Genomic DNA, 15,055 nt, shown 5'->3' with positions numbered 1-15,055 from the left:
GGCACATTGTTTTGAGATATGGCAACAGGATATCAACTGTGCAATGAGGCCACAAGCAGCAATGAACGGGCTAAATAATCTTCTGCTGGAGGACTGATAAATGTCACTTTATGTTCTTTTTTTAACCCTATATTGAGGAGAAACAGTCACTCTGTGCTTCTCTCTACCATGTAATGTACTGATTTTACCAGATAGCTTGTTTATTCAGTCTAAAGTGCAGTAACAGTGTCATCTACGTCATAAGCATGCAAATCGGCCTACTGCACACTGAACATCTAAAATGACCCGCAAGAAATGTATGACTATAATAAATGCAGAAGAGATGATAAAATGGCCAAGGGAAACCCTGTGAGAATAGCATGATGATGTAATAACTCCCCAGCGGTCCCGTGGTTTACTCTACAGGCTGCAGTGTAACTGAGAGGCTCTCAGGAGCGCTGGGGAGTTAGTCTTGTGATCACACAGGCGGACAGGGGTTAGGGGTCAGCCCACGTGCAGCCTGGAAACACAAAAGCCTTTTTTTCTCAGCATTATTCGCAGGGACAGAGCTGTGTTTCTGTGTTTGTATGGGCCCTTTTATTATAAAGTCCATAGAGCAGCCCTAAAGTACAGGGTTGGTGGAAGAATGTGGTATAGCCCATCCTTCTCAGGCCACCCTACCATCAGGGACGTCTGTCGACTCCTATCCCCCTATTGTTTGGACTGTGGTTAGGCTTTCCATGAGAACCAAAGGGAACGTGTTCCACGATCAAACCTGAGAGTCTCACCAGTTCAGCTCTGGCCTTACTGTGTTTGCCTGGAAGCATCTGTGTGGTGCTTTCCTCAACAACAACAAAAATACTCACCACGTCATGTCAGATAAATAAAAAGGGAGGACAGCTGTTCCTCTTGCTCTGAGGAAGCAGTCATGCACCATAAAACATCTGGACCTACTTTGTTCTGCTCGCCACAACACAGCAGAGGAAGTCCAGAATGTGGCTTGAGAAAAAAAGGAGTGCTTCCCAAAACCCCAGAGCTGCATGCAACCTTTATCGTGCATCTACTTAAACTTGTCATGCATCCGCAGCTGACCCATGGGCTACAAATACAGACAGAATGATGCAAAAGGGCAATGGTCTCATGGTCTCCTTTGAAGAGAGGTCCAGAACGACGGGCTATACTCTTGAGCCGTACTCATCTCTCTCTCCAATGTTGTATTCAAAATCTTTGCCTTTGTCCTGTTCAGCATCACAAGCTCTAAGGAATACAATAACCAAAATGCTTTCAGAATCTGATGTGTCACATTATATCGCTAAATACGTGCAATTTGTAGTCTTAAATGAAGTCTTCTCCCATACGCCGTTATTTCATCATGTATCTCTTGCTGAGGTTTGTTCTGCTGTCAAAATAATGTTTGTAATCTAGTTCCATGATATATGAGCAAGAGGTCAGCCATGTTTAAACAGAGAATTGCTCCTGAATGATTTTAGTGGTGTATGGGATTATACAGTAAGAAGCTGGAAAAAAAGAGACAGAAAAAGAGCATTTGAAGATAGGACAGTTTAATGCAGACAGCCTGCCACCAACCCATGATGAGGCTGTCACTCAGCCTTACACCTCCAAAAGCAGATTTTGCAACATTAGCATAATAAAATGAAAGCGGAGAAGAGACATCCAGTGATGAGGTGACAGCTTTCAAGCACATTTTTTTTAAGTGCCGCTTATTTACATATTTCATCTCAAATATATTTTCCCTTTCCCCAGATATATTTGGGAAAGCATGCAAGGACTCGTTTAAATGTATGATGCCTTCATATAAGTATGTATTTAACATAATTTGTATGAAATTTGGCCATTTTACCATTGACATCTTAACAACATAAGATTTAATTATGAAGACCTGAAGGGCGTTTTATTCTTCAAATAGCCAATCGCTTTGAAACATATTATTTTTTCAGGTTTCTTCCATATTTATATTTTCATCCTCTCCATATTTGTATCCTCCTGAATGTAAAAGTTAGTTGTTACACTAACACTGATGTTTTCTCCGAGGATTCAGTTCCCTGCATCGCAAAACCTGAAAAGATTAACAGGTGCATCGTCTTCTTTGTTCTGTTGTTTAACCGTCCTGTAAAAAGCAAAAAATTGATTTGTCTCATTTTTGCTGCTGTGAATAGCTACAGTTACTGTAACCATTACGCTTTCTTCCAAAGTTTTCTCCAATTTAAAAGTTAATTATCAAATACATTGTCAACTATGCATCACAAAAAAGATCTTTGGAAGTCACACAGTAGTGCAAAACCAAGAAAGCCCTCTCTAGGGTCTTTCACAGAAAACCACATTTATACCAAATAGGCTCATAATTTATGCGGTGAGGTCATCTAAGAGCGGCACGAGTGAGGTTACATTCCCAAAAATCTCAACTGATGAGGACACCACTCCTATAAAGCCTTTGATTCTTATTTTAAAATCCCTAGATGTTAAACGAGGTTAACTATCCTCTTGAAATACCATTTGCAATTGTCCAGTATATATATACATATATATATATATATATACATACACACATATATATATACATATATATATATATATATACATACACATATATATATATATATATATATATATATACATACACATATATATATATATATATATACATACACACATACATATATATAGTTGACCAGCTGTCTATAAAACAGCACTTTTACTACAGCATTATGTACAGGGCGGTTTTCTTTAATGTTTTTGCCCTTTGCTTACCTTTTTTGCCTTATTAGCAAGCACATTAAAGAGACAATGAGAACAAGTCCCAGTGCAGAGCCCACCAGTATGGGAACCAGTAAACCTGCAGAGCATGCAACACAAGCAGAAAAGATTGTGTGATAATTAGGATCACACTCCGTGTTTTCATTTGGTTAACTGCATGTGTGCATATGTGTGTTTGATTAAAGTGTAAATAAATTATTGTAAATTAAAACATCTGTAAATATCTAACCCAAACAGTTAAATGCTTTACTTGTTAAAGCAAGTGTTTTAGTGGTTTAAGAAATATGTGCAATGTTGTTATATTCTCCACTAATGTATCAATTGATGGTTTAGTTTGGTAATCCATTAGCTTTAAATTAGCGGCAATGATTTCTGAAAGCCTTTTCCGTTCACTAGTGTAAGGTTTTTGCAGAAAAGAAAGGGCTGGACCCAAATGCAGGGAGACTCGGGAAACGGAGGGTTGGATAATTGTGGGTTTAATTGTAACAAAAAAGTATTCAACACAAAAACGTGTGAATCACAAGTCCATGAAAATAACACATCCAAAGAAACGGGGAACATGGCAACGTGGAGCAGACACTAAACGTACCGAGAGGAAATGTCAGGCAGACCACCAAAGACTAACGAACACTGAGCCAAGGGACACACAGGGTTTAAATACACAGGGAAGGTGCAGGTGATTAGACACAGCAGGTTGCAATTAAGGGTGAGGCAGCCGATCACGAGAGGAACAGACAGGGGCAGAAAGTGAAGTGAAGCAGACTGAGGAGGTGCAGGTGATTGAACGCAGCAGTGTCTAATTAGGGGAAGGGCAGACCATCTTAGGGGTAAGACAGACAAAGGCAGGAAATAAAGTGCAAGACACAGAACATCTCAATAAAACAGAATAAATAACTAATTCAAACATAAATCGTGACAACTAGTTAAAGGTCCCTTTAACTCCAATGTTCTGTTATTTGTTAGTGGCCTACGAAGGGAGCGTTCCTCAATGTCGTGTATGAAATTCAACACATAAGGAGAGAAGCACAAAATATACAAAAGTAACATACCAGTGTTTATCCAAGAAAAGTCAGCTGAGTCACGGAGAAAAAGAGAGAAAAGAAGGTGAAAATGAAATTCATAGAGGATCTCAGATATGCTACCATCTGAGGAAAAAGAGTTTAAGTGTTAAAGATAAAACAAAGAATTTATAACTTTAATGTAATTTTTATAAGAAACAAGTATTTTCATGACACAGGCTGACAGTATAGAGACTAACTAAAAATCAGATATGATGCACTTGGTGCTGCAGACAAGTTTTAACCTCATTTAATCTCAACGTTCGGCTTTTTGAAATCTATCCGTCTGGTTTAACATCATGGTCTTAACCCTTGTCTCGAATGAGCTGAACACCAATCTTCTAAGTTGAAGACTCACTTAGATAGGCAGACATAAGGCTTAATGAATACAGTTGAAGCACAAATCATGTTATACATCAAACGAATGTAAATCACTGCGTGTGATGATGGCATAAGCACGGGGCCTTTATTGCTGAAAATGCAATATGGAGTCTTTCCTTCTGATTCACACAGGTTTGCTTTACACCTCAGGTTAGAGTTGAGTATTTTCTTCTAAACTGCACCAGGGTCCTGGACGTAGGCAGCTTCAGTATGAGAAACAACAATGTACGTTTCCCCCGTTTCCTCCATACAGGCTACAAAGGACAGAATGTAAACTGTGCTGCGACACCGGTACTGTTTTCACCACACACACACACACACACACACACACACACACACGCACGCGCACACACGCACACGGCTGAAGACCATATATGTGGTTGAAGACTATAGATATATATACAGTATGTATATATGTATATATATATATATATATATATATATAGACTGAACATGTACAAAGACTATGATGATGTTTTAACTTCCAGGCAGTTTGGCACAGTTTGTCCCAGTGTATGCTGGCAGAGACTCCAGCCTTGTGTGGTCCTGAAAAAGACTATATTCTAAATGAGAGTTCACAGTAAAGAAATTTGCCACGTATCACTTCATGTAAAATGCTTTTATTGAAATAGTTCCTTTCGTACAGCAGCTGTTTCATTCCTGGTTGTGAGTGGCATTTTGAAAGAAAAAACAAATTGTCACAGAAGTCAGGGATGTGACATAAAGCGCTTATGCTCTTGCAAATCATTTTGCTTAAGGTGCATCTCTATATTGTGCAAAACAGTAATTACTATTCTAGCTCCACAATTATCATACTATAGAACTGTACTTGGCGTACAGGAGAACAATATTCTTTGCCAGACATTTGATGTACCGTATGTAGCTTGATGCATATAGATTTCAAAGCTTGGAATATGTGCGTGCGCTGTTGTAGTTTATTTTAAAGCACTTCATGGCATGGCAAAATTATATGGACAGACCTAAAGCCCAAAGTAAGAATGTTGCTGATTTTATGACAAAAATCTACAATCTACACAAGACACTAAACAATAAGTATATTAACTCATACTACTATTTCTTATTACTAGTCTTTCATTTAGGGACACACAACTGATGACTGCTCCAGAAAGTGAGTCACAACTATGTCAGGAATCTCTTTAGTCTTCCCACTCCATTGGCAAAAGCCAAGGATGTGGATAACCCCGGCTGTGTGGTTTCCTGGGAACAGTAGCAGTGGAGAAACCGCCGTACTTTGTCACTGGCACACTTTGCTTGATTGCTGTGGTACTCTTTCTTTTACTGAAGGCTTTTTTCAGGGAGCTTTCTAACTCATTAGCTTCATCTGTTGGCCGTCCATGGAGAATGTGTCTGATAGTGGGGAGGGCTAGGTCCGACTTACAGTCCAGGTAGCTCTTGAGGTTGAGCTCAGGGAAAGCAGCATGTCTGAGAGCCTGAACCAGCTGGCCCCCAGCATGAGACTGTTTTTGCTGACGGGTAACTCTCTGCTCGAGTGAGACGAAGCACAGAGCGTCTTCAGCCAGCCCTAACTTTCCCACCGAGGGGTTGGTCTGACTCTTCTTCCAAAGGGATGAATTCAGCGTTTGTTGTTTGGATTTGTCCGGAGTCTCAGTCTCCTGGTTCTTGAGGTCTTTGTTCTTGCCATGGAGCTTCTCTGAGCCACTTGGTAGCAGCTGGTAGAGCCCTTCATCAGCCAGGTCTGCTAGGTCACCAACCAGCAGCTGCTGAACAATTCGCTTCCTCGCGAGTTGAGATGTGACTGTGAGAGTACCTTGCAGTCCACTGCCTGCATCGACACACAGCCAATCACAGCTTGTTAAAAATCCCAGCCTATGGGATATTTCTTGGAACGACTTCGGATTTTCACGGCCAGCATGCAACAGCACTGTCTGTAGTGCTAAACTAAAAGCACAACAATCGCCTGCTAAATGCCGCTCATTAAAGCTAAAAGCAGAGGATTCCACACTGCCATTTCAAAACACATGTGCCATTAGAAAAGCATAGCTCGGAGTGGGAAGCTTTGAAAATGCAGAAAACATGCACATTCTTACCACACTATATGGGCTAAATACCATACATTGTGGTAAACCAGTCAACCACATAAAAGTAAGACTTTAAAGAATAATTTAAGGGCTGCAGACTTTTTCAGTTTGTCACAGGAGACGGATGATTTGTCGGGTCTTGAAAGATGGCCTACTTTCGAACAAGCTCATCAAAGTCAATCAACTTTAAAGATGATTAAGAAAGACATTAGAGTGAAAGCTCAACAACAAGCAGGTGATAGCAAACAAGTGTGACAGCCCTGAAAAAAATGCACAAACATCATTCAAACCTGGCCTTTTGCTCTCATTCTTAAAGCTTTGCAGGGGCTACGTCATTCATGTGACTTTTGCATTACTGCTCAAACATTAAAGCAAGCATTTTTAAGACCATACTTACCCTCCTTAAAAGAAACCAGCACAACTCGGCTGTCAGGTGGCTGTGTTCTCCTGTAGTTGTCAGTCAGAGACACAGGGGCTAAGTCTTGGGCAACAGAGGAGTAGAGGGATGTTGCCAGGGCCAGAAACTAAGGAGATACAACAAAACAAGTTCTCCACCAATTAAGGTCAAAACAATAAAACCATATTAAAATGTCTGAAAAAACTATTTAGGAGCACCTGTTTGTGAGATATTGTGACATGATTTCGGAACACTGTCCACAGGACACTGGGATAGCACGGGGGAGTCGTCAGCGACCCGTCGTAGCGGTAATACTCATCCAAACATTCAGGCAGCAGTTCTCTGATGTCGAATCCGGGCACCCGCACTTTCTGGTCTGCCAGAGAGAAGTCATTTGTAACCATTTAACAACTGTTTACGTCAGAGTAACATCCAGAATGGCCACATGAATGACCTGATGAAGACTTTGAAGGTTCTGATCCCAAAACCGAGAAATAAAACGACATCACCAAGGTAGCTTTGTCACTAATCATACTCAAAACTATGCAAGAAAATCATCACTTTAGACTCACCTTTAAATTTGACACTGTCAATGAACCTCAGAATCTGTTCAAAGGCCGGATTGAAATCGCCAACCTGTATGACAAACATAGTTAGATGGTTCTGCTCCACAAGAAAATCACACATTGCCATCCCTCTCCCTTAGCATCTCACCTCAATCAGGACACCCAGCACAGCCAGGCCGTCAGATTTGTCTATGGCCATGGCTAAAGTGGAATACTTGTCTGAATTGAAGTGTACAACATGCATCTGTGACAGAAAAGAGAAATGAGTCAAGACCCTGTGGAAGAAACAAATAATGCAATCTACATATGTAGGCAAAACCTCAGTGTGATTATTCTGTGTTTCATTTGTGCTTTTCTTATTCTCTTGAGAATTAAAAATTGCAAAACAGATAAACTTTTACAAGAAACAAGAAGTAATAATGTTGCCCTGGATACAGCGAGTTAGACTGTGGGAAGCAACGTGAGCCCTGTTTTATATTTGTTTACATATAAAGGAAAGCAACATATATTTGGTAAAAATACAATTGAAAGTTAAAAAGCATATTAGGGGAAACATGCCCTCGACACAGGACCAATGGCTGGTAATTGTTGAAGAAATCAATAATAAAGACAGATTTAAGTGAGTAAAATTTTATTGAATAACGTATCTTGCAGCTGTTTTTATTTTAAAACTAATTATTTTTCTACATTTTCTTTGCACGCAGAGGAGATTACACATTACAACTTCGTGCCATCTTACCGTCTTACATTTCCTTTAGATTTTATTTTCATGAAAACAAATTTGCAGCCAACAGCTGTCACTAATTATCACACTTGTTCCATGCATGGTAGGTGTATTGGATTGGATTGAAAATAGCAGGTGATGTTCAGGGGTTGTAATAGTTGTGGAACATATATGACAAAAGCACACAAGAGCAGGTGGTCTATTACAGCACATAAATAAATACAAGACTGTCGGTTCTTTTTGTGACAGGATTGTGTTGTAAATCCGGTGCAACACAAAGGCATGGTATTGTCATTCTGGTCAAATATGACAAAATTGTCTGGGGAAAAAAAAGTTGGACATTGCATTATTTCCGGGAAATGTAAAATTTTCCATCATTCCATCCCTACAAACAACATGTCATCAAGAAACTGTGGTTCTGGAGTCTGGAGAGACTTGAAAAGATGCATGTTCTCAACGTGTCCACTCAGAACTTCAGGTCAAACCACAGCACCTTACATGTGGCTGTGAAGCCTGCAGCTCGGGCATGGCCACATAAAAGCACACAGGTTGTAACCATTTCTGTTTCTACCCACTGTAATTCAAATTACTCCAAATCATGTAAGAAAAATAGTCTCCTATTTTGGTTTATATCATAAAAGAGACTCTTATGTTAAGACTTTATTGTCTGCTTTACTTTGAGTTCCAAAGTAAATGGAGCAAACCCTGCTTACAGGGCTTGGCACATTAAATAGCACAGACAGCCACTTCTTCCAGAAGTGGTTGAAAAGCAAAGCATATAATAGTCTGGTACTTTAATCTCTTTAAACCCTGCAGAAATAAATCATGCTGTCATTCTGTACATACTGAGGCTGACTGGAATTATGTCTTTGCCTTTTAGCGTGTGCTATAATGAAATATGCTAATTCTATAGGTATGATTTATTTTGAAAAAAACAGCTATGACCTAAACTGTCCCCTCTTTATAATCTCAGAAGTCTAGGTTTTAAAGAATCCCAACTTGTTTACTGTTGAAAATTTCTGTGTCTCTGAAGTTAAAATGTGTTTTATACAAGCATTCAATTGTACTTGACAGTAAATCACATAAGATGCACGATAAGCGATTTCAGACTGTCAAGTAGATGTCGACTCAAGGTCTGACACAGTGTCAAGTAACTAGAACAGTAATATATGTAACATGCAGATGTGGAGCTTTTGAGCTTGAGCGGCAGATAAGTGAAAGACCTGTTTAATTGCTGATAGCTAACCATATATTGACCTTTAACTTTTACTGAAATAAATGTTGCAGCACTACAGTATAAAGCGCACTATTATAAGTAAATATACAGTAGGTCAAGTATTATTAGCAAAATGTACTTCAAGTATCAAAAGTAAAAGTACTCACTCAAAATGACACCATTTAGTGTTGCATGTACCATATATCTGCTATAGATATAGTATTACTTATATTGTTGGATGGTATATTCTATAATATTGCATTATATTGTACAAACCGTTTTACATGTGAAATCTGAATCTGCAAAGTAACTATGAACTATTAGTGTCTGATAAATGTAGTGCAGTCAAAAGTTCAGTATTTGCCTCTCAAATATAGTGGAGTAGCATTAGTATAAAGTAACAAAAAATGGAAATACTCCAAAGAACTCGAAATTGTACTAGAGTAAATGTACGTTGTGAGTTTTCGACCTGCACCTTTTCCATCAATAGTGAGTAGTAAGAAGTGTTTACCTCGGCTGCATACTGCTTACTGTTCACCATGTGTTCAGAGCCCGCAAGTCTACCGGAGGAGCCCCAGTGCAAATGAAGTTGAGCTGCAGTGTAACGATGAGGCAGGCTGGAGATGTGCATCTTAGAGGGCAGTGATAATTTCACTGTGGATCAAGAGACACCCCACCACACATAACAGAGCAGGGGAGAGGGTTTCTTCAGTTAACATCAGGGGATCAAGACACATCAACTTGATCTAAAGTGAGGGAGTCAGTGTGGCCCCCTCTGTGCTGACCTTTTGCAAAAGCTGTGTAGCCACGTTTAATTTATGGTACAGTGACGCAGGGCGCTTTCCACATGTTCGTCTGTGTGTGATGAATGTTTACAAGTGAAACAGCTTATTTCAGAAACACCTCACGCTTATGATGCCACTCAGCTTGTGGCGTTGAGGCCAATTACCCATGCATACATAAGCATTTGTCTGGTAGTCTTTACACCAGCATTGCAGCAACACAAGGCAGACATTACAAGCGTGTTTGGCTATACAGAGCTAACCACAGACATTTCACATATGCAGCTACATAAAAGTAACATGTAAGAAGAAAACACAAGTTCTGCAGCATACTGTTTAGTGCCACAGGTCGAACAACCTCACTTTTCTCTGTGTTTCTTTTCTTCAAACAAAACACAGTCATTCATCAACTACAATTTAGTGGAATAATCTTATTCATCTGCCAAAGTCATCTATACATTTACTTTTTTTTTATGGCACATGGGCATGGTTGTCTATGTTGGGATTTCTATGCGTTATGTATAGAAATTGGACATTAAACCTGGAACTGGTTTCTGTTGTTAAGATGCATCAGACTCAGTCGAGGCCGAACAGATGACTGATCTCTGTTCATATTTTCCCAGACAAAACATGAAGCGCCTTCTTTGCCTGGAAGGGCAGCTAAGATAATAAGGGGGTGCTTATGGAAAATTGCTGTGGCAGATGTACAAAGAAGATCCTCCTATCATTTTCTTTAGGTTGACCCAGAAATTAGGCCTTAACAGCGAGAACAGACTCCTCAACGTTTATGTAGGACCATTTCCATTGAATACATCAGATCCCAATACGAACAAAACATAGTGTGCACTTGAACTTAAATATTTGCTTAGTTAATACATAGTTTTGTTACTTGTGATGAAATTAGTTTCTAATAATTTATCTTGACGTACTGTACCTTATTGTGTATTTTGTTGATAACACTGATGACTTATACTCACCAGTATGTCCGTCATTTCCCAGTATAAGCTGCTCATTGGGCAACAGGTTGTAGTTTTGGATCTCAATTGGGCGTAAAGTTGGGTCGAACCTCAGCAGCCCTGGCTTGAGATCTATTGGGGACTGGAAAGCTCCACCACAGTATGGATAGTGCTTTGGCCAGTAGTCTTGTCCTTCTGGCCCTGCAACAGCATCAATAAAACACCTTTGGGAAATGTCTGGACCTTAATGTAACCCAAATGTAATTTTACTTTTTGAATATGCTGTCCGGTGATATTCTAATCCTTCATCCAAAAAGTGTATTTCACCTCCGAATGCTAGCATTGTGCAAAGCATGCCCCAGTGTGAAGTTAAATATGGGATGGCTCCAAGGTGGACCAGGACTTGTCCTTGGCCTACTGAACATTGTATCTGTCATCAAAGTGAAGTATTATTATCTAAACACAAGGCGGCATGGGAGAGGCCCATGGCTTCGCTCTTGGCCCTTTCTACAGCAGAGTGAGAAGCAGGCTGTTGTTTGTGGAGAGTCTCTCTTCAAATGAAAGGTTTCCATAAAGCACAGGACACCAGAAACTGCCACATTTGCAGATGGAGTCATGCAGTTTACAAAGTGACCTCAGCTGCACGAGGGTTTCTCACACAAGGCACACTTGCCATGGGGATGATACAAGACAGAAAAAAAATGTTAATGACAAATGATGCAGAAAACATTAAGCGCTTAATTTCTCATATTTCATTCAGTGTATTGACTGAAGTGTGCTGGGCTTTTCATAAATGCTGTCAGTGTAAAGTGAGGCTAATAGTTTGCAATGAATGGACCCGATCAAATCCGAAATAACATAATTGTAGCGGAATATAAGATGGCACGAAAGACCTTGAATGTACCAGAGCTCACATCACTTCTGCATATTTGCCACTGATTCATTATTTATCCAGAATTCATCAAAAACGCACCATTCACCATATGCCAGCTGACCGTGGTTAAATATGAATGATGCAGCATGAGGCCTGCCCCCACCCAGACTGTCCCTTCCCAGACAAATGTGGATTGATTGTACAAGACATGCCAAAAGGCATCAAGTGAAGCTATGAAATCACTGAATACTTGTTTGAAGCAAAGTTCAATCTAGGCAAACCCACCCTATAAGGAAGAACGTTACTCTTATGGCTATAATTACTCAGTGTCCACTTCATTTGCTGTTCTAATTAGACTCAGTCTGCCCGTTAATAATGGCCTTCAGTGGCCTTCGGTGGCCTTTGGTGGCCCCTTGGAGATCCTTGGTAGAACATACATGAGTGTGGGTATTTAAAAGAAAATGGGATTGTTCCTATGAGGAAGGAATGTTAAATAAAAAGTCAATGGTTTGACATTACATCAGTGGTCAGACTAAAAAAAAAACAAGAGCAGGGTGAGAAAAACTACAGTCACCATCAACATCATATATTTTACACCAATGTTATAGTTCACTGTCTTGTCCTCTGCCACAGGGTGGAGTGTTGAGGTGGAGATAAATCGTATGACTCAGCTGTACCCCCATCAACAGAAAGTGCCACTAGTCCTAAAGACTACTGACTACGATGACTATAGGCCTCTTGAGGGTTTTACTGTAACCAGGGAAGAAATCCACCATGCCGCACTTCAAATAAGGATGTATATTTATATATGTACAGCTTTCCTCAGTAGTCATCACCAAACTTTCCATTTTGACTTCTTGTCAATTTGTTTTCATTCAAATTGCAGATTTTTCTAAATGTTGATGATTTTGTATTCTATTAAGTATCATGCACTGTATTCATTTTTGGAAGGATCCAAGTGTTAACATTTAAACGTGTAAATGGTTTTGGCCAAGTACAGCAGGGTGAATCATCATTTATTTTGCCACATTGTTATGGTGTTCCCCTGTACTGACACATACATTTCAAATTTCCCATTCTAATTTTCTATTGCTTATTTAGGTGGGTTTTCTGTCAATTTACCAAATTTTCACAAAGAGGAGACGGACAGCTGTGTCCGTAGAATCCACAAAGGGCCATTTTCTGGATCAGCCTCTCTCAGATGTCTGAATTAAACAAGTATAATTTCCTCTAACTATAATTATTTGAACATAAATTACTGTGCAGAGAAGTAGCTATTTTCTTATTCACCCCTTCTGTGCCTGTGAAACAGTTTGCACACTATCAAGTTATCTTTATAAGACGACGGTGGATTTGACCAATGATTGTAGTCAAAAGTGTGTTTAATATCTGTCCAAAGAATTAGTTAGGACAAATGCATTGAATTGCTTCACCTGCTAACTTGTTGGTTTTAACATTTATTCCTGGAGAGCAACAGACTTTCAAGAGGCACTGTGACACAATGACACGAGGTCTCTGAGGACAGTTTATGGAAGCCATAGTCATGGTTGCCCACAGACCTTAAGGCATGAGACAAAGGCACTTATGAAATGTTGCAGAGTCTGTACTTAACATTACAGTTACACGAGGTGACAGGAAGGATGTCACTACAGGTTGTCTTTGGAGGTCAAAGACAGGTCACTGAGGTTTATTTCCACTTGATCAGAAAGCTATAGATTTATAGCTCTTTTGTCTTTCTGTGTGGCGTTGTCAGCTCAAAGCAAAAGTAACATCCTTTCTGACTCTGAGGTATTGACTCTCGGAGAGTTGCATCAAATTTAATTCTAACACTTGATTGTTTATGGTAAAGGATAGAATACTACCACATCATAACTTCTATGTCTTCAACTTGATACAAGTGCACATGGACTGGTATTGCAAATGCACCGAATGTTTTCGAAAATATTTCTTAGCTTTATATATTATGTGGAAAATATTATAAGACTTACCACTGTATGTCCATTTGGCAGCTGAAACAGAAAGAAAAAATATATTTTTCTCCCACTGTAAATTAAAATATATCAGAATAACTGCACTTCCACACACATTAAAGGGTGCAGTATCGTAGTAACATATAAATAAAACAAAAATGAATTGAAAACAATTAATTTGGGGCAGACGTTTAACGTTTTTATTTCAGAGACAAGTGTCAGTCGGAGCACGTGCAGGTGGATGAAGACATCTGCCGTGAAGCATTTTGTTCACAAAATATTTTGGCCTAAATGGCCAAAATATTTTCTTTTTTCTACACATCTCTAAAAGTGCATCTAAAAGTTACATCCTAACAGGTTACTTTCACCACGCATCAAAGATCTTACCATGCAGTACAGCCAGGAAAGTCATCAATAGTGAAACGATGGGTGTGAAGCTCAGAAAGTGCATCTTGATCCCCTCAGCCCTCCCTCGTGCGATAGGCAGCCTGATGTCAAGTCGGTGCAGAGCAGGAGCTTGGAGCACTAGCCTTCAAACCGGCTTTTATAGCCTACTCGTGTTGCCAGCTCCATTGTAGCTCGCGCTGACGTCATAGCAAAAACAAAACCAGCCTCCAGAGTCATCGGAGAGTGACAACTTAACGCGGCGACCGCATCCAAACGACGTCAATCATCTTGGGCTCGAGCTGCCGCCGGCGGACGAAAGATGCGGGGAACGCTGAGCCGCGTGCACGTGCGCCGGTGTTGTTACAGGGAAATGTGGTTTAAAAGAAAGTGAGGTGTGTGTGAGGGCGCTACAAGACGCACCTGCACAATAGGTGTACAAGCAACCTATTTGTGCTGCCTGCCACTATGAAAATTTGTAACCCTATTGAAATATTAGGGGTCACCATGTTTGATAAAAAAAAAAAAGCTTGGCTGTCAAAATTTGACATTCCTAAAGTTCCCCCACTCAAACACTTAAAGATGCAGAACACACACAGAAATGTAGGCTAAATGAGTTCCCTCTGCCTTACCTGTCTGCCTAAAGGTTGGGTGTTAAATTACTGTGGTGCCCTCATGCAACATGGGGCAACAAGTCAAAGTAAACACTATGAGGCAAATAATTGGCTAAAGAATATTACAAATAGAATGCCTACAAAAACAATACACCCCAAACATACTAACCACGATACATTTACAGTCCTGTGTAGAATTTATTATAAAGCCACCCTCAACAAAATGTACAGAATGATGTGTGGGCAGAGTTTGTTTTCACATTCATCATCAATCTATCTTACTCTTTGAAGACAAAATAATTACAAATTGTTTCTTTTA

The 15,055-nt window shown here is 39.8% G+C and overlaps 1 protein-coding gene across 1 annotated transcript; it reads right to left on the bottom strand.

Annotated features, from left to right (window-relative positions):
• Positions 1 to 5,350: 5,350 nt before the first annotated feature.
• On the bottom strand, positions 5,351 to 14,189 carry ca12 (carbonic anhydrase XII). The gene is made up of 9 exons (XM_076089761.1): positions 14,126 to 14,189; positions 13,757 to 13,777; positions 10,916 to 11,095; positions 9,668 to 9,810; positions 7,365 to 7,460; positions 7,223 to 7,286; positions 6,869 to 7,026; positions 6,651 to 6,777; positions 5,351 to 5,997 (listed from the first exon to the last, which is right to left on the bottom strand). The coding sequence occupies exons 1-9, from the start codon at positions 14,187 to 14,189 to the stop codon at positions 5,351 to 5,353; spliced, it is 1,500 nt and encodes a 499-aa protein (XP_075945876.1).
• Positions 14,190 to 15,055: the final 866 nt, after the last annotated feature.

The sequence above is a fragment of the Anarhichas minor genome, unplaced genomic scaffold (genome assembly GCF_050575085.1).
Source record: "Anarhichas minor isolate MPS153535 unplaced genomic scaffold, ASM5057508v1 ptg000011l, whole genome shotgun sequence".
Lineage (NCBI taxonomy): Eukaryota > Metazoa > Chordata > Actinopteri > Perciformes > Anarhichadidae > Anarhichas > Anarhichas minor.
Note: the sequence above shows the minus strand (reverse complement) of the source record. Positions and strands in the feature narration are given on the sequence as shown.

Excerpts from the sequence above, each read along its gene's own strand:
- ca12 (XM_076089761.1), bottom strand. The coding sequence starts at position 14,189 with ATGCACTTTCTGAGCTTCACACCCATCGTTTCACTATTGATGACTTTC. Across the intron at positions 7,287-7,364 it reads TGCTGGGTGTCCTGATTGAG|GTTGGCGATTTCAATCCGGC; the intron begins GTGAGATGCTAA and ends TTTGTCATACAG. Across the intron at positions 6,778-6,868 it reads TCACAATATCTCACAAACAG|TTTCTGGCCCTGGCAACATC; the intron begins GTGCTCCTAAAT and ends GTATCTCCTTAG.